Source organism: Helicoverpa zea, chromosome 12 (genome assembly GCF_022581195.2).
Source record: "Helicoverpa zea isolate HzStark_Cry1AcR chromosome 12, ilHelZeax1.1, whole genome shotgun sequence".
In the NCBI taxonomy this organism is placed as follows: domain Eukaryota; kingdom Metazoa; phylum Arthropoda; class Insecta; order Lepidoptera; family Noctuidae; genus Helicoverpa; species Helicoverpa zea.
The window spans coordinates 1,691,799-1,718,458 of NC_061463.1; the positions used below are offsets into that span (position 1 = coordinate 1,691,799).

At 34.8% G+C, this 26,660-nt stretch overlaps 3 protein-coding genes across 9 annotated transcripts in view; 1 reads left to right on the plus strand and 2 right to left on the minus strand.

The window, feature by feature from the left end:
* Positions 1-321: 321 nt before the first annotated feature.
* On the minus strand, positions 322-12,298 carry LOC124635126 (lipid droplet-regulating VLDL assembly factor AUP1-like). Its single transcript, XM_047170920.1, has 8 exons — positions 12,133-12,298; positions 10,704-10,870; positions 8,520-8,632; positions 5,145-5,218; positions 4,416-4,549; positions 3,830-4,029; positions 3,129-3,282; positions 322-2,842 (listed from the first exon to the last, which is right to left on the minus strand). Exons 1-8 carry the CDS (start codon positions 12,168-12,170, stop codon positions 2,586-2,588), a joined length of 1,137 nt encoding a protein of 378 aa, XP_047026876.1. The 5' UTR covers positions 12,171-12,298; the 3' UTR covers positions 322-2,585.
* A 375-nt stretch (positions 12,299-12,673) lies between these two features.
* Positions 12,674-15,450, plus strand: LOC124635188 (mucolipin-3-like). The gene is made up of 2 exons (XM_047171005.1): positions 12,674-12,824; positions 12,895-15,450. The coding sequence occupies exon 2, from the start codon at positions 12,906-12,908 to the stop codon at positions 14,715-14,717; it is 1,812 nt and encodes a 603-aa protein (XP_047026961.1). The 5' UTR covers positions 12,674-12,824; positions 12,895-12,905; the 3' UTR covers positions 14,718-15,450.
* Positions 15,451-16,764: 1,314 nt separating this feature from the next.
* Positions 16,765-26,660, minus strand: part of LOC124635030 (facilitated trehalose transporter Tret1) — a 55,544-nt gene continuing 45,648 nt past the window's right edge. For 4 of the 7 annotated variants that reach the window (XM_047170779.1, XM_047170777.1, XM_047170778.1 and 1 more), the window contains exons 2-3: positions 20,131-20,242; positions 16,765-19,695 (exon numbers count right to left, since the gene is read on the minus strand). In XM_047170779.1, the coding sequence (XP_047026735.1) occupies positions 18,338-19,695; positions 20,131-20,242 (1,470 nt within the window). In that variant the 3' untranslated portion in view covers positions 16,765-18,337. Of the gene's footprint in view, positions 19,696-20,130; positions 20,243-20,599; positions 20,619-21,480; positions 21,755-22,743; positions 22,910-26,660 lie in introns of those variants that run through there. The other 3 variants (XM_047170781.1, XM_047170776.1, XM_047170782.1) reach the window with 3 other exon arrangements.

A 26,660-nucleotide genomic window follows, 5' to 3' on the forward strand; every position in this document is an offset into this window, starting at 1 on the left:
TAAAATATAATTTTAGTTTAATGAACTACTTACTGGTAAGTAGACAATAACAAAACATTAAGTTAAGCAGATAGAGAGATAAGGCAAAAAAAGAAAAAACTAGAGCTGGTAGCGTGATCGTCGCTGCAGCTTACATTTGTGACTACAAAATAGTCACCCGAGGTTGCATTCGACTGCAAAATGTGTTGTTCAATGTGATTATTTAGATCATAAAATGCAAATAGAAAATACTAAGAGACCCAAAAATGCTTAACTTGCATTATCGTTCTAATATTCTTAAACATCACACAATAAGAATGGAAAATAAATAAAACAATTTTCTTTTATTTATACATTTTATTCTAACGGAACACAATGAAAATCAGTTCTATAACGTTTGAACTTACATTCAGGCGTGATTTTATAATTTATATATATTCACTATAATAATAAACTTGTATGTATGTACACACGGAATTACAAAACACAAGAAATATAATCTTTGATTTGCTATTCAGGTGTTAAAATATTCAATTCCAATGTTCTTACAAACGGTATCAGTCGGAGAAAAAACAATTTAAGATAATTTCATCCCCAAATATTGGTATTATAAAAATAATTTTTAAGCCTCTTTTGAAAATAGTGATTAGTAAAAGTCCATAAATTAATTACTTTACGGTTTGCATATTTCAGAACGCCACTCGAGACAAAATTGTCTTTTATCATATTTTGAGTTTCAACTTTTACTTTGACAAGAATACGGAGCCATTTGATGATGTTATATCAAATTTTCTGTGCTCTAAATTCTTGAATGGCATTCTGTAATACGCACCCACGCTTTTTAACAATGATTGACCACCCCCAAATTCAAATCTAATTGCGTAAGAAAATCATTTTCCAAGTGCAAAAGGAACAAAAATCACAAAAATATAGGAACTCACTTGGATTACCAACATCAACATAAAATTCCCACACTGTTCCCCAAAAATTTAGATTAACCTAATGTAAACTCCAACTGACACCAAAATAAATGTAATAATTTACAAACCCAGTTAGTGATAAAAAAATATAAGTTTCTACTTCATTTACTTACACTAATATAATCTTCAATGAGTGATTTTATGTCACTCGAAATTCTCAGTATAAGTAAATCAAGTGAAATCAAATCTTAAATTACAAGACAGGCAAGTGTTGCCACATAAAATAAAATAAAAATAACGAACAACCTTCAATGTTTAATCACAAAAATAGATATAAAATAATTTCCATACAATTGTCAATAGTAGTGTTTATTTAAAAATAATATGATTACTGTAGCGACTACCGTACATTTCACTATAAAACTAAACTTCAAGTAGGTACGTCATACTTTGGAAGGACTCGTATTCATGACGTCTTAACGATTAGATCATCTACATTACATTTACTTCGCGTTAATATTTCAACTAAAAATATATTTTCAGTAAGATTTATTTGTAACTTGTAACTAATATAAGTGTAATGTAGATGTGCTCTTAGATCAATTAAAGTTTAACTATGTAATCGACCTAGTTAGGCACTAACTAACCTACTTATCCCCATTTGATTATCATCATGTGACCATCCGCTAACCTTTGGGTAATTTAGTTGTTTATATGGAACCAAGTCAAACATTCCTTATATTTTATTGCCAAGCAAAACTCTCTCTTCTCAAAAACTTCACATTGGAAGGAATAATGTCAAAAATACTTTTGCAACACCTATCCAATGTCTATATTATTTTTCATACCCAATTACCATGAGATAACATTTAAATATTCCCCTTTTTTCATTGGTGCCATGTATAAACAGAAATTGTGCTGAATAATTCCCTAAAGAAAATGACTATAATTGTGTTTACTTTATGGCTAAATAATAGGGAACTATGTGGCCATTTTCTGTATTGAATTAAGAAGGTTTGAATATTTATAAGTGACCAATCCGGTAGGAAAGCCTTTAAAACTTACGGCTTTGGACATTTATAATTCGTCATAGCGGAATTTATATAGCATTATATTAATAATTTTTAAGCGGTGACGATTTATTTACAGCTAAGTTCAAAACAAAATTAGATCACAGTGCAAATGCATTATTGCGTGTTAAAAGTTATGTAATTGGTTTAAAGCAAATGCCGTGATGTGTATGTCTTTTCCTAGATTTTAGGAGTATCCTTATACACAATATCGTCTCAGTTCATCCTAGACGAGAATAAGATAGATTTGATTTCGCTTTTTTAAATCTGTGATGTGTTTCAAGCATGACTTTATTAGGAAGGTAGCTATCAAAAATTAGTTTAAACATCAAGGGCCTTACTACAAAAACTTAACCACGTGTCAAACACTTGTCTAAAAAAAGTGTGGTTCCAAAATGGACCTTATTTCAACATCATAATTTGTCATTTTTTTAGACAAGTCTTAAACTGACGTTTAAAAGTTTTTGTGGTAACACGGCAAATACTTCTTTGAAAATTGAGATCATCAAAAAGATTTTAATTATTACAAGCGCCGCCATTTCAGTACCTAAGCGCTTAACGTGCATATTTCGAGCACTTTTGCCATCATAAACAACCAAACTACCCTTAAAAAGATTCAACAATTATTTAGTGCTAGATTGAGGCCATTTTTTTCAATATACCTCTTTTTCGCTTCTGCTATCATTTGAGCTTTCCGTTCTTGGAAGCTGAGCTGGCGTTCCTTAGCACTCTTGGGGAAGACCCCGGTGGGTGCGGGAGTCACGTAGCGAGGCTTGGAGGTGGAGGGTCGGGGCTCTGTCGTGTCCTCGGGGGTGTAGGGCGTCACCCCCTCCAAGAAGTTCGTTATTGTTACGTCCACGCTGCGGGTTTTGGCTGTGTGGGAATAAAACGTGTTATTGGCATTTTTTTTAGTGTAGGTTTCTTCTGAAGGTACGAGACAAATTGGATTAAAACAACTTTCATACTATTTCATATTATTGCCAAAACGATTGCTTATAAATGGGTTCAGACAACAGAACACATAATTTAGATTTTTCCTTTGGCTATACTGTTTAATTTTGTAAATTCTATAGCCTTAGAACTCTGAAAGTAGGGTCAAAGACCTGATTAAGAAATTTCTTCATTTCAAACAATTAGCATAAAACAGCTGTAAACTCACCTAAATCCCTCAATATATCGTGTATAGGCACAGCAGGCAGCACCTCCTTGACCTGCCGCGCGAGCGTGGTGACGTCACCCGCGCCGCCACCACGCGGGGGGGGGGCGCGGCCGCGGGGACGCAACTCTTCCCATTTGAATTCTGTTCTCTCGATCTGTTAACGAAAAGGGGATGAGGAATATTTTTAAATGTTGCAAAATTTATGTTTAGTTCTTAGTCAGATTGTGGGCATTAGCCACAGATAAAAAAGGGCCATTCACTTTAAGGAAATCAGCTATTTGCGCAAGTTCTATTATAATATGTCAGTACCATAGAACTTACGCAGACATTCTATTTCCTTTATTTTCATCCCTTGACCTCTAACGACCGGAAAGAGATCAGGACCGACATTTTTTTTTTGTCTTAGGCATCTGATCCTCCGAGCCTTTTCCCAACCATGTTGGGGTCGGCTTCCAGTCTAGCCGGATTCAGCTGAGTACCAGTGCTTTACAAGACAAAACTGGCTTCTGCCTACCGGTAACGACTGGATGTTCAATGACAGCTGGGACCTACAGTTTAACGTGCCACCCGAAAAACAGTCATTGGTGTCTAAGATATAGTTAAAATGTACATACAAACGTAGAAAAGGTACATTGGTACTTGAGAGGTTGGTTCTTTGGCCACCGCAACTTGGCCGGTACACTATAGACTACATAACTCACCTGCAGCGCCTCAGCGATAGCCGCACTAAGGTTGCTGGCCATGGCAGCGTCGTCGTCGTCGTGCCTCTGCACGGGCGGCAGCAGGCGCAGCGAGTACACGGTGAGCGGCGTGCACAGGAACCACAGCGCGTCGCGCCACGGGAACGACGAGCGGCCGTCGCCGCCGTGCACCGTCACGTTCGTGAACATGCGCTCTACACCTGGGGGAAAACAAACATTTATTCATATAATAAAAAAATAAACTTTCTTTGTTACTTTTGTATTTTCAAGGTGCAAATATCTGAAATTGGTCATTTTTGAGCCAATGTGGTGATCAATTCTTACACCTTTTAATTATAATAAGATTAATTTGCTTAGCTCCAAGTGTATGAACAAAAGTAGGCGAACAATTTTGATGGTAATGTATGAAAATCTGCACTATGCCAAACCCAGAATTCAAGAATAATAATAGTTTTATTACTTGTCCAATGTTTTTTAAACGTTGAAAGTATGAATATAGTATTCTTTGCGTGAACTAAATAAATAGACGCTAGGTCTATTAACAATGTAATGAATGTTTAATTGCCAATTATACAATATAACTTACTGATAGCGACGGGTTGCACTCGGTTGCCGAGAGGGCAGGGCCAGTCTGTGAACTTGAGCAATCCCTTGCCGTTGGTCGGCCCACCTTCAGGTTGTAACAGCACAGGCTTACTGGGACATTCAGCAAAGTGTTGCCTGTTAATCAAAAAAGGTTCAAAGTCAAGGCATTTTCTTAAAATACACCTAATTCTTAATCTAAGAGGTTATTATGAAAAGTCAAGCTATTTGCATGGTTCCAAAGAAAGTCTCACTGGGAAGAACCGGCATGAAGGTTAAGTCATTTGCATAGGTTATTCCCAACTGCGAAAAGGTGGGCTTCCTGTCTAAGATTTGAGTTCTTAAAGCAAAGACCATACTCCTTGGTTGGACATGTACTTAATTATTATGTAGTTGTGATGATTTGATTTATGATTTTTTTTTTTTTTATCGCGTAATAACATAAAATACAGCAATGATTGATAATTACGGTTGCATTATATGATTAAAACAATTATAAACATACGGGGTCAATGATTTTTATAAACTAAACGCGCCTACTTATATTATGAACTAATGATACTTGATTATAATATTGAGAATGAAAAGGTTTATAAGGTAGTTTACCTGGCGGATAATTGTGATTTTTTACTGCTGGTATAGAATACCTAAGCTGATTTTTTTTTATCATTGGGTCCGTAATTGTAGTACTAATGACTTGCATAAATGTAAATTATCTACATAAGTAACTTACTTTCTTACAAATTGTGCTGCATTCCTTATTCCAAGAGTTGATGCAAAAAATGGAGGAACTTTCCATTTTCTGAGCTGGAAACAAAAAAAAAACATATTTCTTTCATATTTCAATAAAAATTCTGCGATGGCAAAGTTATAATAAAAAGAGGAGATATCAATTGTGTCCTAAAGGCCATAGACATAGATTTCTAAAATCACAAACAGGCTATTTCAATTTTATTTATTTACTATACATAATACCTGTTTTCAAAGCACATGTGCTCATAAAACTATCTACATAATTTTATATCAAGTTTATTGACCTCGATTCATATAATCATACTTGAACATTTAAAAAATATGAACCTTATGTTAAGGGCTTACGGACGGTTCGAATATGATCAAACATGAAACTCCATATGTTATTGGAAAAGGTATAAAAAGAGCATGACGTAGGTATATAAATAAAAGTATATGTTATCAAGTGTAGTAGAAAGGATTCTTTCTTATCTTTAAATTCAAGTTTCTGCTTACAAAGCGGCATAATTTTGTTGTTCATAAAACCCGTTATGGTGAGTAAAGATAATATCTCCGCCGAGCCTTTTTTGTAAATATTAAAAAATCGGTAAAAAAACTTTTAAGTTAAACGGTTTTATCTTATGTGCACTGAAAACTAGAAAATAAAAAAATAGTTACTTACCTGTCAACCTACGTAGGTGGTCCCGGTCATATTAAACTAAAATAAAAACGTGGGGCCCATTAACTATTGCTGTAGTACTTTCTTCTAGAGGTATAATAGGTGTGGATTGCATCGACTTACTATAATCGTAACTGGAGATTTTGACAATCAATAATCAGCCGTAGCAGCTTCACCGGCGAACGCCGAGCTCATGATCTACCAAAGTATAAAGATATGCTTTGCCATAGGTAGGATTTCACAGGGGCCCCACGTTTTTATTTTAGTTTAATATGACCGGGACCACCTACGTAGGTTGACAGGTAAGTAACTATTTTTTTATTTTCTAGTTTTCAGTGCACATAAGATAAAACCGTTTAACTTAAAAGTTTTTTTACCGATTTTTTATTTTCTAGTTTTTAGTATTTAATGAAAATGCGTACCGAATATTCCTCATTCTATCTAATTCATTTAGTGTATCATTATTACACGGTCTCTTACCTGACAATTTATTACAATCTAATTCCTCAATACATAGCCCTTCCAGATACTTTTTTTTTTAACAACCCCAAAAATCATCACATGACCTCTCCTGCTGTGGGTCAGCAGCGGTGAGGGAGTGTCAGACTCTTGACTAGAAACCGTTTTGTTCCGTCGTAGGCCTTTTATGTACCAGGGCCGCGGTAACTCTTTCGAACAATCTCGCAGCCCAGGCAGGCCTTGGCCCTGTTGGGCCCCGCTGGAGTTACTGACAGTTTTCTACTTGTGAAGCCCTTTTATTTGATACCCGTATTGGTGGGATTGATAAAAAATTGTTATCAGCCATTTGGTAGCGGCGGCCATCTTAGATTTCAATTTTGCATAGTAAATTGTATTCTACTTGTTGAGACCTTTCATTTGATACCCATGTTGATGGGATTGATAAAACCTACGTTATCCGCCATTTTATAGCGGCCGCCATCTTGGATTTAATTTTTTATAGTATATTGTATTCTGTTTGTTGAGCCCTTTCATTTGATACCCATATTGATGGGATTGATAAAACCTACGTTATCCGCCATCTTAGATTTCAATTTTGCATAGTAAATTGTATTCTACTTGTTGAGACCTTTCATTTGATACCCATGTTGATGGGATTTATAAAACTTAAGTTATCCGCCATTTTGTAGAGGCCGCCATCTTGGATTTTAATTTTATATAGTACATTGTATTCTACTGGTTGAGAACTTTCATTTGATACCCATATTGATGGGATTGATAAAACCTACGTTATCCGCCATTTTGTAGCGGCCGCCATCTTGGATTTCATTTTTTATAGTAAATTGTATTCTACTTGTTGAGTCCTTTCATTTGATACCCATGTTGATGGGATTGATAAAACCTAAGTTATCCGCCATTTTGTAGAGGCCGCCATCTTGGATTTTAATTTTATATAGTGCATTGTATTCTACTGGTTGAGAACTTTCATTTGATACCCATATTGATGGGATTGATAAAACCTACGTTATCCGCCATTTTGTAGCGGCCGCCATCTTGGATTTACAATGTTATTGATATTACTATATTGTATTGTCATCGGAATTAAAGGTGTATACAAAATTTCAGATTAATCGGTTGACAGGAAGAGGGTGAAATTTGAATTACTAAATTTGACCCAAGAATGAATAAATAAAACAAACGGGGTAAGCTAAATAAAACCGTTTAAAAATGTTGTTATATGTATAAAGGAGAAAGTTTGTAAGGACCTACGTACGTGTATCTGTAGGTTTGTTACTCTTTCACGCTAAAACTACTGAATACTTATATTTTTATGAAACTTGACAGTAATAAAGCCTAATATAATATTTACATACAGGTTACTTTATATTACTATCTACCACTTTATGTACTATAAAAAAAACTTTTGATCAATTGGTGGTACAATTTTGAGAATAGGTACAACAAGTACAACCTACCTATTAGATATATACAAATAAATCTATTTAATCAAAACAAGTGATAAAGCTTTGAAATTACGTAGCAATGACTGAACATTTATTTTTACGACAATTACCCACTTGTTTGTTTACAATTTATCATACTGGTACTAACTTACGATACATAATGGTAATTTAAAAATAATTCTTAATTCATGTGATTTGTTTTTTAGGCCAAAAATACACTGCAATGTACTAAAATAACATGATAAGAAAAGAGGAAAGATTTCTTACGAAACTTGTTTTTGATAAATAAATAAATGACTATAGAGGACGGTTTGTGTAAAATTGTGTAAATAAATAACGAATTTTATGATTTTTTATTTGGACAAGGTCAAAAGAAGATTCAATGACACACAATTATATTTTGGTAGGTACCTAGCTTGCTGACGTTTTTTGAAGCTTATGAACAACACGTATTTGAAATAATTAGAATATTATACTCCACTCTTATAGGGGTTTACCGGTTACGATAAACAATGGCTACATTAAACTAGTGTGGCAAACAGTAACGAATTACGAACGTAACAATTTCTTAAATGTTCACAACTGCAATGCAACCTTTATGTAAAAAAAATACATGCTTGCTATGGACTTGCGCCGATCACTGATCTCAAGCAATTTTGGTAGATATAGTTTTGTCTTTTTAACCGACTTCCCAAAAAGGAGGAGGTTCTCAATTCGTCCGGATCTTTTTATGTCTGTTTGTTGTGTAATGGTAAATAAATAATGTAATACTTACACTAATGGTGCCAAGCACATGTGAAGCGGCGAGTGAGTCGAGACAGGACACGTAGTTCGCCACCATCACGCTACAGCGCGGGTCGCGGGTGCCCTTTAGTTTTACATATACACCTGGAAATAAAACAGACAATATAAATTATTTTAATACACTTTGTCTTTGTCTACTTTCCCGAGAGTTACTTGTCACATGTGTGTGGGAAGTAGCCTGTTTGTTAACTGGTATATAAGTTACGTTACTGCCATCAAAATCCATCAGTGTCAAAGAGTAAAAATCATTAATACATCAAATCAAATCAAATCAAAAGTCATTTATTCAAACTTGGCTGCAAAACAGCACTTTTCGAACGTCACAAAAATAAATTTACAAAAGACAGCCCCCAAAACGCCCACCCTTCACCACTTCCTATGTGTTTTTGCTGGGAAGAAAAACATCCTTGCAAAGATTCACATTATAATATTAGTTGGATAGTAAGATGTTGTTTACACAAACAATACTAAAACTAAGGTATAGGTATGATTAAAAGACATTCTCAGTAACTAAATAGTTGAAAAACCTTAACTGGAAAAGCCTAATAAATTGATTTCCTTTAGAATGTGCTAAGCTGCCAATACTTGATTCTGCATGGTCTAGTAATCAATTGAATGTGTGATGCAAGTATTTTACTAGTCTAACATATTGATCAAGATATGTAGGTAAAGCAAAACCAGAACTACTGAAAAGGAAATATGATGTCAAAATATTCTCATACACATACATATCGGGTGTGTTGTTCACAATCACATTAAATCCTGTCGCATATACTTTAAGATATTCTATGGCGAATTGTAAAAAAAATTACCTAATCCATTCAGTGGTTTAGCCACAGGAGTCATTTTTCGTTTTTATAATTTACAACATCATGTGTAAAGCAGAGATAAAGTGAGAAGTATCGAATGTTTTGATCAGTTGACAGCTGTCAGTTTTCAAGGGAGAATTACAGTTGTTTGTAATGACTGACTTTTATATGGTGTTCTAATTTTCGCACATTTTTATTCTATTTACTTTGCTTGAAAAATGCATTTTTTATTTTTACGTATTTTTCTTTTTTCTTTGTGTTAATGGACATATATTAACCAGTATATTAACGCATTTCATTTAATGTGATTATGAACGACACACCCGATATAAACAGCAATTTAAATAATTATGTACAATGGTAACTGTTGATTAATCTGCTAAATAGCTTGTATTATATTGTGACTGGCTCTGACAGTAAGAGGAAAATCAAATTGAAATATGAATTGTAAAACACATACACACCACACATATGCATGATATACAAGAAATATTCAATTAGCTGTGTAAGTCATTAAATACTTATTAAAGTTAATTAAATAGCTGATCTTTGTCAGAGAAACAATCACATGAGAGATAATTGCATCCTTTATAAACCTCATTAATTGCGTACCTAAATTACGTAATATGTTAATTTCATTATACAGTTAGCCTGCAGGTTAAAGCACCAGTCTAGCAATTAAATGTGTACAGGTTTAATTGCAGATTGGATAAATACCAATGGAAGTTATATGCAATAACTGAGTATACTGATAACTGTAAGGGTAAAGGAAAACATCTTGAGGAAAGCTGGACATCTGAAATTACCAATCCACCTTTTGGATGGTGATATGACGCTCATTCATCCTCACTATGAGAACATGCCTGTGCAGTGAGACAATAAAAAGGCTGATGGTGAATATAGTACACTTAGACAAATATTAGGGTTATTCCCGCTCGGTAACACCCTTTCGTCAACACTGTTGACGATCGGGAAAAAAAGTTTCGTTCGTTCCCAGTGTCCATGAATGCTGGTTTTTATTTTTAAAATATGGAAATAAAATGTCATGGATTATTAAAATGATTTTATGGATTATGTTAGATCTTTTAAAACACAATTAACTAGAAAATAAAAGTGGTCTTATCATGTGAATAATAACCATTATACACTAAAATAATAACGTCAACACTGTTAACGAACGAAACTTTTTTTCCCGATCGTCAACAGTGTTGATGACAGGGTGTTACCGAGCGGGAATAACCCAAATATTACCTGTTTTTCTATGGTTTCATCCACATCATGACAGAACTTCTTCCCATACCTGGATAAAATAGTCTATGTTACTTGGGGATAGAGAATATTCTTACCAAATGTCCAACATGCGAGCGTTGATAGCATTTGTCTGACTCCAGATTTGTTTGGCAATATTATTGATGCGACCCACAGCACCAGAGCCAGAAGCAGTCTGACTACCAGCAGTAGTATACCAAACGGCAGGTATAGGAGAAACTGGAGTACATTGTCACCACTGAACCTGAAAATGCAGTAAAAATTGGTAATGTTGTTCATGAAAGATGTAGGTCATAAACTGTTTGACAATACAACCCGTGTCGATAAAGAATGGGATTAGAAATCCCAACAGCTGTATTCAACTCTCGCTCATGTGCTATAGTGTATGAGCGAGAGGTAAATACAGCTGTCGCGATTTCTAATCCCATTCTTTATCGGCACAGGTTATACATTGAAAGGGGAACATTGCGCCATTGTAACGCTTTGTGCCACCACACAATCACGCCATAAGGAATTGTTAGGAGGTTTAGCTGTGTGGGATGGTAACCTACACATTTAGACCTGAAATACTCAATTGTTACTTAAGGTTAAGTCATATTTAAGTCTTTCTGTAACTGCAATAATATGTAAATGTGATAGTGATTGAATGATGTATGAGTCTAACCAAGATGTCTAACCAAGGGGTATTGGGTTGCCCGGGTAACTGGGTTGAGGAGGTCAGATAGGCAGTCGCTTCTTGTAAAGCACTGGTACTCAGCTGAATCCGGTTAGACTGGAAGCCGACCCCAACATAATTGGGAAAAGGCTCGGAGGATGATAATGATGACGTATGAGCAGCACTGAAATTGAGTGATGTTTCAGTATTTCTCTAAAGGATGGTCAAATACTATTACTTAATGCAAAATAGATTTCCCAGGAAACGTTACTGTTATTGTTTTGTAGAACTGAGACATAAATGACCTTAGAAAAACAAATGTAAATGGTGTTGGGGATAAAATGTAAGCATAACAAAGAAACTAAAACAAAAGGTTGAAAATAAACAGTTTTTATGGTATACAGTGACACAGTCAAATGTAAATGACAACAGTTTTTTATTCTTGATTTTAAATCAAGTATTATTCTAATGAAATCTCAGGTCATGGTCAATATCACTGAGGCTATTATGTTCTCACAAATAAATGTTGTTTTTTACATTTAAACGAAATAATTCATGTTACTAAATATGCTGTTAACACACAGCAAAGGTGTTCGCTACGTGTGCTACTTGGATAAAGATCCAATGTGTAAACATTGCAAAAGTTTACGCTACATCAGTCTTGCAATTTCCTTCACAAACCAATAGTTTTGTAAAACGTTAATCAGTTACGTCACAATTATGACACCATGCGCGCTGGGATCACAATAAAAATCGTAATTTCCATGTAATACTTTTACAATAAAAAAGCAAACTTTCCCTTGAAAAATTAGCAAACACGTAGGTATGCGATAATAAATTGCACATTATACCTTTCGTCGTTCATCAATTTGTCCACTGTTAAAGCCATAGTTGTTTGTGTAGTGAAAACAAACTTCTATATTGCTTCCTGTGCTATATTTGACTGCATAAAATTAAAAATTTCGAACTTTTCTCCAATATCGTGATGTGTATCTACGAGTTCTACGACATTGACCATAGACTACGTCTGAAAATTTTGACAGGTAGAGCTAAGCCAAAGGATTTTCATCCATAGACATTCGCTAATGTAGACATACCCTATTTTGATCTGCACCACCCGAGTACATGATAAACTTGCATACTTACCACCTATCATCGGACTAATAATCCTGTGGCCTGTTTATTTACGTGTAATCTTTTGTAACTTATAAAAAGATTGCAAGACTTAAGACTTTACTTTCTGTATTTCAGTGTGACCAGCCACAACCTACAACTCTGCAAATGAATGGCAACTGAAGGTCGACTGGTGGAAATATGTCATTCTCATGTCAGATTCTGTTGACAGCTGTCAAGTCAACTCAGCTTTATTTTCCTCGGTTCCTCCAGTCCTCCTTCCGTGCTTTTGTGGTGGTTGGTTTGTGTCATCGTAAAACAAATAATCAAATATCTTGGAACAAAGAGTCTGATATCTTATATACTTACAATCTTGACGAGATTTCTCTCCATATTGTTGTGTGAATACGAGATCGAAAAATAAACGAAGGTATATTTCTGTAACCCTGTAAATGTCTGTAAATCACCTGACCTTTGTTTATCAACCAAAATTATTATAGAAGCAATAACAATGGAGAGTATCATGTCCCCGGAGGAGACGACGTGCTCAGAAGGTGAGGACGAACGAAAAGTAGCGGGAAGCAGTGACATGAACCATGGAAATCATCAAGGTTCTTCCCCCCAGCGCTCAACTTCGTACAGCGAACTCAATCAAATGGAGGAAAAAATGCGACGCAAGCTGCAGTTTTTCTTCATGAATCCGATCGAGAAATGGAAGGCCAAGCGGAAGTTTCCATACAAATTCGTCGTCCAGGTGATAAAGATTGTTCTAGTTACGTTCCAATTGTGTTTGTTTGCACACAACAGATATAATCATGTCAATTACACTTGGGACAACAGAATCACGTTCTCTCACCTATTTCTCCTCGGCTGGGACTCCACCAGAGAAATAAACGCATATCCCCCTGGAGCAGGACCTCTTGCGGTTTACAAAATAGAAGAATTTTATAATACACTTGATTATGCATATGAAGGGTATTCAAATGTCCTAACAAATGCAATCGGACCATACTCATATAATGATGAGACTAACATTAAGCCTCCGCCTGTGTTCTGTCAATACAACTACAAACAAGGCATCATCAATGGCTTCAACGAGAGTTACGAATTCAACTCAGAAATTGTCGAGACATGTTTGAATTTCACAAAAAAGGCAGACGATGAAGTGTTTCGTTCCAAATCATTCATTGAAGCAGCTGGTTTAAATATAAGCTTTGCCTCATTAGTACGAGCTAAACTAATGTTTTCATTGAAAACAATCAACTTCAGAGCTGCGGGACCTATCACGCCGCCAGACTGCTACAGATTTGATATTGAAGTCATTTTCGATAATGAAGACCATGACGGACAAATGTCTCTAATTTTGGAGGCGGAACCTTACAAGTTGACTTGCAAAGGAGACACCGCATACATTACGGATAACAAAATAGACCAAGTGCTGAGAAGTATACTAAATATTCTTGTAATCCTGATATGTGCTGTATCTTTTATTTTGTGCAGTAGAGCCATTTACAGAGCTCAGTTATTGAAAGAGCTGACAGTACAATTCTTCAGGCGAGCTTATAATAAGGAATTGAGCATGGAAGGCAGATTGGATTTCCTAAATGTGTGGTACATAATGATCATAGTCAATGACATGCTCATCATAATGGGTTCAGCAATAAAGGAGCAGATTGAACGAAACCAGTTTACGAATGACCAGTGGAATGTGTGCTCTCTCTTCTTGGGCACCGGAAACTTACTTGTATGGTTTGGAGTATTGAGATATCTTGGTTTCTTCAAGACATATAATGTAGTAATACTGACTTTGAAGAAAGCGGCACCTAAGATCTTTAGATTCTCAATCTGTGCATTACTGCTATATGCTGGCTTTATGTTCTGCGGTTGGCTGATCTTAGGCCCCTACCACATGAAGTTCAGATCACTAGCTACAACCTCTGAATGTCTTTTCTCTCTTATAAACGGAGATGACATGTTTGCCACCTTCTCGATCATGTCTAAGAAATCTCCAATGCTTTGGTGGTTTAGCCGTGTGTACTTATACTCGTTCATAAGTTTGTACATTTATGTAGTGCTTAGTTTGTTCATATCTGTTATTATGGATGCGTATGATACAATTAAGCAGTATTATAAGGATGGGTTCCCTAAGAGTGACCTGCATCAGTTTATAGGAGAGGCTAACATTGAAGAGGTCTCTTCAGGCCTGTACAGAACACAAAGTTCAACATCTCTTAATGCAATAATGAATTCACTTTTCTGTTGCAATTTTTATAGAAGTGCATACTCAAAGATAGGCGGAGGAAGTTCTAGCTTAAATCTTTAGACTAATATTTGATGTAAACACACCATGCTGTAAATATTTAATCAATTTATTGTTATCTTAAGAGTGTGTTAGATAAATTGTTTATTATCTTTGTTTCATAATTTATGATAGGCAGCTAAGTTACAGCAGCATAAACCTTATTGGTATTGAAATAAAGTTTATTATTGTTGAACAGCATAATCATGGGTGAAGCCTGGTGTCCCATTTACTACAGGGACATATTTCAAGGTAACCAGGTATTTTACTTAAAAAATATTTTATACGTATTTTTAATAATGTCAAGTTTTTAAATCTCATTATAACTTATGAAAATTTGCAGGCCTGTCTTCCCAAGTAATTGTTTTCGAAACAATATAATAGAGCTTGAAATATTGTTATAAAATCGTTTCTGAATAGTTGTATACTCATTTTAGTATTTTTTTGTTTATTTGTAAGAGTAGTTGTCTTTATAAATATAGATTTTAATCGTTACCAAGCTCACCAAAGAAAATTCACCAAACAGTAAATAAAAAATATTTTATTAAATGCGGGTGAATGCTTGTATCAAAGTACAGTGTTGCCATTAGATTTTTTTTTTCTAATTTTGATTTTACTTCTGAGCAAAGTAATTTTAATAAAATACTATTTTTAGTCGCAAACTTGTACCTTAAATATCACTTTAGCGTGGATAATTCTGTATATTTTAGTACTGAATGTATAAAATGTAATTAATACATTATTTTTTTATTGCAAACGGTTGTTTTGATCATATTTCACCGCAATCAGGACAATAATGGTATTGCACCGACTTATATGCAATAGGTATGCATATTGAGGTCATATGCGCTCAGATAACTGAATAGGTAGGTATCATATCGCACAGAACTGCTTAAATTACAAATAATACATTGCTGGTTTCGTAAGTTGGTATCAAATAAAATATTAAAGAAAACAAGCAATGCAATACAAATGAATATTTATTAGAATGGGTTGATTTCTGTTTCAAAACAATATCTTTGTAGTTACCATTTAGGTATTTGCGGTTTGCTTAGGGCGGATAGTAGGTAATGAGTCAGGCAGAGTATCAAATCGGGACTTTGCATTTATAGCTGTTCTAGTTTGTATGATACTTCTTTATTTGCTGATCTTTGTTTATAAGCTGAACAATGATGCAATACATCGCAGTGTCACGTGAGGAAGCGCCGAATCATAAGTAGGTATAGTATGTAAACGATGCGCAGTTAAGTAGTACCAAACATAATTAACTACCTAAGTCCCTACTACCTACATAAATAGGTAAATGTTCTTAAATAACCGCTCGGCACTTTTCAACCGACTTCCCAAAAAAGGAGGAGGGTCTCAATTCTAAGGTTTATTTAATATTCTACTAAGTATTTTGTAAAGGACCCATCTACGATTCTTCCTTGGTGTAGGTACCTATTTTGACAAGTCTCAATTTGGTGGTCAGACCCCAGCCAGGTAAGCTGGTCACTGGTCAAGATGAAATGGCCTATGTAGACATCACACATACCTACCCACTGACTGGACTGCACATAAATACCTAGAGCTGAGTAGCTGAACGACTGTTGCTAAGAGCATGCTAGGAGCTTACCAAATAACCAATGCAATATATCGCTACCCTGTGTAAAAAAAAATTGAAAATAAATCATCCGAATTGAGAATTTCCACCTTTTTTGGAAGTTGATCAGAAAAAATGGTATGATCATTCCATAAGTAACAGTCTTTCCAACAAAACTATTTTTATCTTGTAGGTGCCCACAGGATTTAAAAATAAGTAAATCTTTCCTGTTGGTGTTGGTATTTTTAGTAGGAGTGTATGCATGGAGAACAAAGTTCATTCTATCTTTCTTCCGAACAAGAATTTGTAGCACAAGTACCTATATATCCAGTGACGTCATTGACGTCCACCGTCTATATTATTATTATAGTAGTTCGACTACGCAGACTGAAGCAATCCGTTACGTAGGAAATGCGTGGGCTGATACCTACTTAAGACTAATGTTGACGTAACGTTGTCTGAGGTTCAAGGGAACAAAACAATACCAAATAAATATTTTCCACATTTATTATCGCTATAAAACTTATTCTAATAACAATATATACAACCACATTATTCTTACAATATGCGAGACATGGGTCTTAAACGCAACTCCCGATATCTGTAGACCTTTTGAAAAATTAAGTAGATTAGGAACATTCTAAAATAATTTGCATCATTTAAAAATATTATAATTTACACTAGTTTCCAAATAACTGGCCTGAAATATGGCAATCGCATTGGCTTTAGGCAAGTGCATTTTATTTTAAATAATATATAGGTACTATAGTTTAAGTTATAACAAGAAAATAATTAAGCCAATAAATAAATGCATTCAACATTTCACTTACAAGTATAATTAAATTAAATCTGATAAACATTTTCAAACATTATTTAAATTAGTATTTACTTTTTCTGATAACATTTGAGCAAAAACTGACAGGTAAAACAGTTTTCATAAAAATAAATAAAAGTATAAATATTTTCACTAGTTCATAAAATCTCGCAATATCTGCACTACGTAGACATTTGTTTTATAAGTTACATGTATATTAATTAAATTAGCAAATATATGCATTTCATATAAAACTTTATATACAATAATATCAACATTATGGCATTTAGATATGAGAGACTTTTGTTATGGCGGCAAGCCATATAGGCGGGTCCGATCCAAAGGTTCCGTAGCAAATTCAATTTAATATTAATTAACCTACAATCGATCAATTAACAATTAGTCCAATAGAGCATTTTTTTCTATAATGCACAAGATAATTTCGCAAACACAAACAAATCTATCCTCAAAAACTACGATCATCTGAATATTTCTTAAAGTATATATTAAATATCTCTCGAAATATAGTGATTATCAAGTCCTAGTTATAAATCAATTGTTTGTGTAGAAGCAAAATTATCCTGTACATTGTAGAGATAAATCTGTTTATTTACATTCTCAACCTGACGAAATGGAAAGTGGTATAGTAATATGAGGTGTCTAATCATTTTGCCATTTTCCAACCGGTTTTCAATTTACCAATGCCTAAGATCTATAAGAACACACACATTACATTGATATTTCATGTTCTATATTGTAGACGTATAGTTACAAAATTTTATGAGATAATATGTATAGGATTTTTGTATAATTAGGTTGGTTAGGGACGAAGATACACAGTGGACCTTTAGGGTACGAAACCCTGAATATATATATATTATACACATTTTAAAACCACTTAACTATTCAGCCTAAACATTAAAACTATTATTGTTACCATGTTAATCGCGATAAAATTCCATCTGGGAAATTCGTTCTACTTACAACTGAACTCATAATAATATGCACCTACAAAAATTCGTACAAGCTGCCTCAGTGACTTGATATTATCATAAATTCTAACAAATTTAAATAAATAGTTTACAGCGCAGCGTAAAACCTATAACGGTACATCTAGAAGATACATCATATTCTTTGGTTCTATAAATTATATTGCTTATACCGAAGCACTGTGACGCCAAAGAAATCTCTAAGTGTAAGTCTCAGTACAAAAATACTATGTGATGTCGGTCAGTCTGTATTTGTGGTTTATTTCTTTTCCTCGGGTCTCTGTTGGGGCCTGCCGCCAAGCATGACCTGGATCTCGTCGACGCTCTTGCCTTTCGTTTCGGGGACGACGAAGAAGATGAATACGAACCCTACGAGCATGATACTAGCGAACAGCCAGAACACTTGACCAGCGCCGATAGCAGCATTCAACGAGTTAAACGTACTGGTCACGGTGAAGCTGAGGAGCCAGTTGAAAGTACCAGCGGTCGAACCGACGAACGCCTTGATGTCGATCTGGCAGAGCTCGCCGGCCATCATCCACGGGATGGGACCGAATCCGAGGGAGAACGCGATGATGAACAGAGAAAGGGAAACAAGAGGCAGCCAAGTGATAGCCTGCACGATATCTGCACTATTTCCGTGAGTTTGTTGGAGGAAGAAGTACACGCCCAGAGCGGTGGAGCAGACACACATGACCAAAGCAGAGAGCAGCAAGAGAATACGCCTGCCAAGTTTGTCCACAACCAAACTGGAGATAAATGTGGCAATGACCTGAATAACTCCGATAATGATAGTGGAGATTGTCGAAGGGATTGTAGCGCCAGCATCGGCGAAGATCTGGGAAGCGTTGAAGATCACAGCATTGATACCAGAAAGTTGTTGGAACAACATCAGGGCGTAGCAGATCAGGATGGCTTTCAAAGCCGTTTTCTTTCTAATAGCAGCAAGGTAAGACACCTGGTTTCTTTGAGACTCTTCAGCTTTGAACTTTAAGTTGTTCAGTTCGTAATCTACATCGTAAGCGCTGCCGCGGAGCCTGATCAAAGCGTCTTTGGCTTCTTCGTGCTTGCCCTTCATGACCAAGAAGCTGGGACTTTCGGGCATAAAGAAGAATATGATACCAAAGACAATAGGAATGCATGTACATAGAATGTTGAAGACGAATACGGACGTGTAACCTCCTACAACATACGCGAAGAGGATACCGATTGTTATCATGAGTTGGAAGTAGCTTCCCAAGGTTCCTCTGATGGAGTCCTGGGCTATTTCACTGGTGTATGCGGGGGCTGTGACGCAGAAGGCACCTCCAGCGACACCGGTAATGAACCGGCCGGCTATTAGCATTCCCACACTTGTACCGAAAGTGATCAGCAACCAGCCTAACGTGAACGGTACGACCAGGAGCAACATAGTATTTTTACGTCCTATCCTGTCCATGACTAAGCCGATGGGGAAACAAATGAAGGCAGCTCCGAGGTTGATGATGGACGAGATCCAGTCTCCCTGAGTCTGTGATACTGAAAAGTCGTAGTCTGTGCTGCTGGCGTTGGTCAATTTTACCATCACAGGGGCCGACCATCCCAGCATAGAACCGGCCGCTAACGCGCCCAACGTGGCTGGAAAACAAAGAAACAACAAATAAATATCACATTTAAAAAGTAAACGATTGTGTATTTTATCTATAAATAGAATAGAAACTATAAAAACATCGTATAGTTTCGCACACACATGCAAGTTTCTCGTCGTCATGAATAAATCACACCTGCTGGTAATTAGCATAACGTTAGCTAAGTACTAGAGCTAACACATTGCAATGACGCAGTAGTGAACAGAAACTAAATATTTACAACATTTTTAAACCCTGTTAAGTACAAGGTAGGAAACATGCAAGGAACGCCAAAAACCATAAGTTTTAATATGATGTTTATAAAAATGAATTTTATTCATTTCAACCTTACAGGTTTTCATATTTATGCATGGAACCCTAAAAATCTTAAATCCTAAAATGACTCCTAGTAAGTCATTTGCTAAGACAAAGTTTTAATATTTACCTGCTAGAGCTGCTAGGTACTGCGGTAGCTTGCGGCCGGAGTCCCCTCGAGGCTCCACCAACTCAGCCTGTGAGACACCCATGTCAGCCATCGTGCCGTTGCCCTCTGGACGCTGGAAACAAACAGAATTCACATGTTAATTATTGTTGTTACTAGCTTTCACCCGTATCCCGTGGGAACCACTGCACAACCCAGATTAAAAGTAGCCTTTCTCAATATTTTAGCTATCTAACACAGAAATATGTTTTCAAATCGAAACAGTAGTTCCTGTGTTTAGTGAAACTCGTCATCTTTATCATATTAAATAGAGATTGAAGCGCTGGACGTAGGCAGCTTTGCCCAATAAAGCGACACTGGCTGCAGGATCCTTATCCAATTAATTATCCTGCCTGCATAATTCCCTATTCATCAGTGGATGTCCCATTTATTCATGATACTTGAATAATGAAGAAATGAATAAATTCATTACTGTAGGTTTCACATATTTTCTTGTTTTATTATATAAATATTATTTTGAGAAGGTTGAAAGATAGCTCCTTTCTTCAATATTACGCTTTGGACATATAAGTTCTTTTAGGGAAGTAGAAAAATAGTGCTGAACTTCATTCCATGATAATCATTTTGTTGCTAAGTAGATATTTATTTCCATATCTTCTTAAAACTTTGTATAGTTTTGTCCTATCTAATCAAACATAACATCAATTAAGTCATTAAGTATTAACAAGATTTCCCTGATTCAAATCTGTCTTACGATGGCAATCATATTGCGACAACATTATTGTAGTCTTTATGCTTGAGCCATTTTTAAATTACATAAATATCCTTTCTTTCAAATGCTACTAGTATTAAAACAAGGTATTGGAAAATGTTATGAATTGAGCACACATACTCATACTTTAGAAACAGTTGCTTTAATTACAAGGCCACTATAATGTAGTAAAGTAAAAGTTCCTAATAAGCCTTGAAATAACCTCATTTCAGTTAGCCTTATAGTACTTATTGATACTAAAATGCTAATTGAGATTTAATTAGGGTAGGTATTCTGAAGAAACTCTAAGAAAAAATAAATTGTAGCAAATAAGTATGTTGATGACCTACACAAAGAGGAATTAATTGAGAAAGCGATAATAACCCGCATTGCTGCGCAAATCCTTGAAAATAACTACTTCAAGTACGTATTTTGTACAAACAATAAAATATTTTCTAAAAACAAAACTATTCTGAAGGTAAAGGGGATAAAAATAATCATCAAAAAGGTCATTTTAAGAATTTTAAAACTATACTCTGTGTACAAAATGCCACGAAAGAGTCTAGTTATCGTGTTCTAGCAATAAAAAAGTTTTAAGTTACCCCATCTCGAAAACCATTGCTGAACCCAGAGGCGGGAATTGCCGCTAACAACGGTTCTCGCTCCGGATCACTGCCTCTTCGTCTGTACAGTGAAGATCTCATCGTGGACGGTAAAAAACTACTTATTTATTGAACACGAACACAACCACGTATTACGTTACGCTTTATCAGAATATAGTGTTTTTGTTTACAGATTTACGGAAACACTACACAAAACAGCTGACGTATCATGTTGACAGCGAAATGACATTCGATATCGGTGTTGCAGGTTTAGCATACAGATAATAAAATTCGTTTTTTTGTGCGCACTTAATTTTTATCATTAACTGTTTATAAAGTACAATAACAATGATTTATCATTAAAATATGTGGAATGAACTGTTTATTTAAATCGATTTATTTTCTTGCGATTACATTAAGCCGGTTCAGAATGCAAAGGCAACATACCTACTTGTAACTGACTGCTCTGTAAAATCTTCCAGGCGTTAAGAACTTTCCTACTTCAATCCATTACACAGAAAGTGTAAGCAAATTAATTTATACCTCGTGTAGCAATTTACCAAGACAGCTCGTTAATCTTAATCCTTCACAGCTTGCTTATGAAGGTATTACTATTACCATAAACTGGTTTAATATTGTACCTACGTGTAATAAAGAATGTGTAATAAAAAATGTTGCATAACAACTAAGTAATGTGTTTACTAGGTATTAATGCACCTACTATTTAAGTACCTGGCTATAAAATAACGCTTAGAACAAACATTTTAGTTGTTTCAGGTATACTTTTTATTCACTGAATATAGAGCCAAATCACAGTTTGACGATAATTACACGTTATAAACTCAAAATGATACTAAATTGGTCAATATGTCGACATGTAAATAATAAAATGATTGCAGATTGCAAGGTGTTCGACCGTACTTGACATTGGCAATTGATTTCGCCCTTGACTCTGTTCATTAGAATAAATTGACCGAATCAATTCAGCGGTAATTATTTGCATACAAAGTCGTGTAGTTTTCCAAGTTTATAAATTTTCTTTTTAACTGGTTCGATAGTTATCTTTAGGCTGTGTCTTTTCAATGTGGGTTCGATTCTTGGGCCTTGGGAAAACAACTTAAAAAAAAAAATCTATAAAATTTACTCCACAGTCGAGCAGAATTTTCTGAACATAACACATTTAATAGCTAAAGAAATTTTATTTCTACCGTAAGTAAATGCTAATCCTCCTTTCTACACCTTTAGAGCCATTTAATTACTTACTAATTTGCCAATAAGTCTTTAAGTAGGTATACCTACTATAAAACAACGCTTCATAAAAGCGTTAAACGCTTATAAACACATTGATTAAACTGCTAGTTAGATGCAGTTAACTTTCTAGTGATAAGTCGAAAGTTGTATTCCACTGTTTTCTAAACTATGTGTATAAAAGTTATTATAAGATTTTTTTTATGAGAAGAAAATTTTACTTGTCTATTCAGTCCATTTATGTGACTTGTCGTATTTCGATCTTGTAAACATGATGTATTTTTAAATGAAATCTGAAAGAATGTGATGCCTACACATAACTTAACAAATAATTACTGTGATCATAAAATAAAATGCAAATAAATTCATAAAAGCTCTCAATAAAAACTCAATAATAATATGACCGTGTCATAATTTGAGTTATACTAAGGTACTTATCGTTTAATATAATTTTACAGCTAAGTATATTGGCGATAGATAGCTACGTAATACGATATGTAACAAAGCGATGGTTATGCGATTCTGTTATTAAATAATGTTCGTGGAAATGTCTCGTTCATGCTCTGTTTGAAGTTACTCAGTCAACGCAATGAAGTTGGTTATTAATTTGAAAATTGAAATGAAATTGAATTTTACGCTTTTAGCTAGAACAATAGAAACACTTTCATTAAGCTGTTTATGATTTTCTGAGTATGTGTTTGTTAAAATTTTGTTTTGTAGTTGTTAAAATTTTAAGTAAAATGCAAAATATAGTAGGTAGAAATAGAATAGAATAGAATAGAATATTCTTTATTGTACACCAAAATAAACAGAAAAGGACATTACAAAAAAAAATACGTGTAAGTACAATAGGCGGTCTTATCGCTCAAAAGCAATCTCTTACAGACAACCTTTGGATGGAGTCGATTTTAAATAGATATATTACGGGTAGTAGGCGTACAAATAATGATTAAAAAGGTATATATACAAGTATAAGCAAATAAACAATACATACACACATATAAGGAAAGTTGGATGGGAGAAAAAATATAAATATAAAGAAAGTAGAGAGAGTGTTAAAGTTTCATATAATAGCTCTTCACCATACTCTTGAAAACAGCAAGAGACTGTGCGCGCCTGATAGATACAGGCAGTGCATTCCACAAACGAGTTGCTTGGACAACAAATGACTTGTCATAAAAAGTCGTGGAATGCACCGGCATCTTCAGTTTTAAGTTCTCTGATGACCTTAGAGACCTTAGGTAAATATTTGGAGGAAAATATTTTTTCTGACTGGCAAAAAAACAAGATAGGTACTTTTTTTCCAAACATATACTGGCTATAGAAATCTATTTTACGTTTTAGTCAATACCCACATTCTAGAAATTGATAGATTCAAGATTCCTTCATTAACCTATGGTGTATCATTAGCTACTGAACAATCGCAGTAGAACATCTAGGTAGGTACTGCCATTGTTAGGCAAGTCCGTAATACAGCAGATTTCAAAACATTGATAATAGTCTCACATGTCAGATAAATCTTAAGAATTCGTCTCTGCACTAGATAAGACGAAACAAATACTTAAGTACTTAGGTAATCTCACTATTACGAAATTAAAATCCGACTGGTGATATGATATAAGTCATCTTGCGAAATCCACTGCAGGTGCAGCTGCGAAAATTGGCAAATAAAACTATAGAGATTAGAAATGAAAAAGACGGCATCCATTAGATTCCCTGGCTATTGGACTTGCTTGATCCTTTCACTTTCATAGAAATACATAGATAGATGCACTCTCTCTTCGTCGCACTTTCCTAATAAGTTGTAATTTAATTATTTAATTTAAAGATTATGTATTAATGTAAGGACTGAAGTCCTTCTCAAGCAATAAAAGTACTCGGTAGTATGCTAGTAGTTCCTACTAGGAAAAAAGTACATGATAATACAACACAATCACTGATTTGGACACCGAGCTAATACTAGAGAATTAAAACTAACAAAAGATAAAAAAGTAAATAAAAAACAAAAAATATTTACAACATAATACGAAGATCTCCCAGGTTTTGACGCAGCATAGCCGACAGAAGTCACCACATTTGACACCACTATCCCCGAAACCACAGCGGGACCCAGTACGGGCAAACTTAGTATCGTAAACGTATTGCCAAAACCACTACCGAACATTTTTTGAGTTACTTTTTATAATAAAACTAATAAAAATAATGTAAAATGGAGTGAAAGGCTCTTGATATGTTTTTCAAGTGAATTTATAGAGAGAAATCTCGAAGATAATGATAGTGGTATCTTCAGATCAATAATAGAAATGACAGTGATGCGGGAGGAAGAATTGTTTTAGCATGATATAGCTATATTATGGGGGAATGTGTTTGTTTTTATTAAGCGAATGATGACCTACCGCTGCAGAATATGAGTAAGTTTTCTTTTATTTTATTATGATTTTCATAGAATAAGAAATAGTTATATAGGTACCTATACCTAGCCATCTTGAACTGTCAAGAGATAAATTATACCAACACATTTTATTATAACTGCGAAGAGAATTTATAGGTACTCATTATAATCAGCTGTTTTATTCGCGGATCTAAAGATCGCGTGCAAATTCTTAGCTTGTAATTATCTATTCTAACTACTCGTGGTAGCATGATTTTACTCATTTCAAGATTGACGTATGAAATCGAAAGGAAGAAGACGATTTCCAAGTTCAAATGCTATTTTGTTAACGATATCTTCTTACTTATTTATTGTCTTAGATTCAGGGACACGGGGATCGTTTGAAAGAGTTACCGCGGCCCTGGTTCACAAAGGACTCCAGAAAGAACATGATGGGCTTTAATGGCTTTAGTTAGTAGGTAAGAGTCTGACACTCTCTCACGCTGCACCCACAGCGGGCGAGAGATCATCTGATGATTTGATGATTTGTTGTAGGGATCGCATATGGCCAACTTAGTATGCATACTTTGCATTTTATAGCGAAAGGGATAAAAGAGGCTACATAAGAACCACCATCTTCTACTTGCATTTTTCTTCTGAACTGGAATCTGATTCATTGTGACACTAACATCATAACATGTAGGTACCTCATGTCATGTTACCTATAACAACTTGTTCTGTAGTTTATATAAAACATGGCGGAAGACTTTGTAAATGATTGATGTGTTGAATACTTAGTTTTTGCTTAAGATATTGTGTGTCGTTTCCTATGTATTGCTTCACTGTTTGTTTCTAACTTATGCAATTGTTGATTGACATAGGTGCAATTCTGAACTGACATCAGTCGAGTATCTCTAGAGATTTTCTAGCAAAAACGAATTTCGAAGACCTACGTCTTTTACATATTTAAAAAAAAAACTTTTGTAGTGACTTCTCTAAATAACTCTGTATAGATTGTAAATACATATGTGTTATTGTTGTAAAATTATAAATATATTTAAACAAAATATAAAGGAAAATGGAATTAAAATGTATCGCTCCAAAAATAAACCTTTTAATTGTTTCACAGTAATTCAGTCGGTAACTTCCTCGTATGCTCAATTTCACATGAATATGATGGTTATAATTTTTTCATATAGATTAACTTAACTCTTTATTCTTTATTGTTTTAATTCAATAGTTTTACAAATGATCTTATGATAGGGAAATATTAAAACTAAGTATCAAAATATTCATCCGCATCGCTGTCAACTGGGATCGTGCCCAAAAGGCTGGCTGCATTGCCACGCTGCTATTCTTTATTAAGTAGGTAGGTTTATTGTTCTACTAGGATAGTTTTCTTTTTGTGTTGTAAATATCTATTGATCAAACTAGGTTAATCATAATAAAGAGAAAAGCATTGCTTGGATAAACAGTAGGTAGGTATATTGTTATTTTGGATGAAGTTTCTTCCGTTGCTACTATGATATCTAGATTCTTGTCTGTCGGTTGCAGATAATTA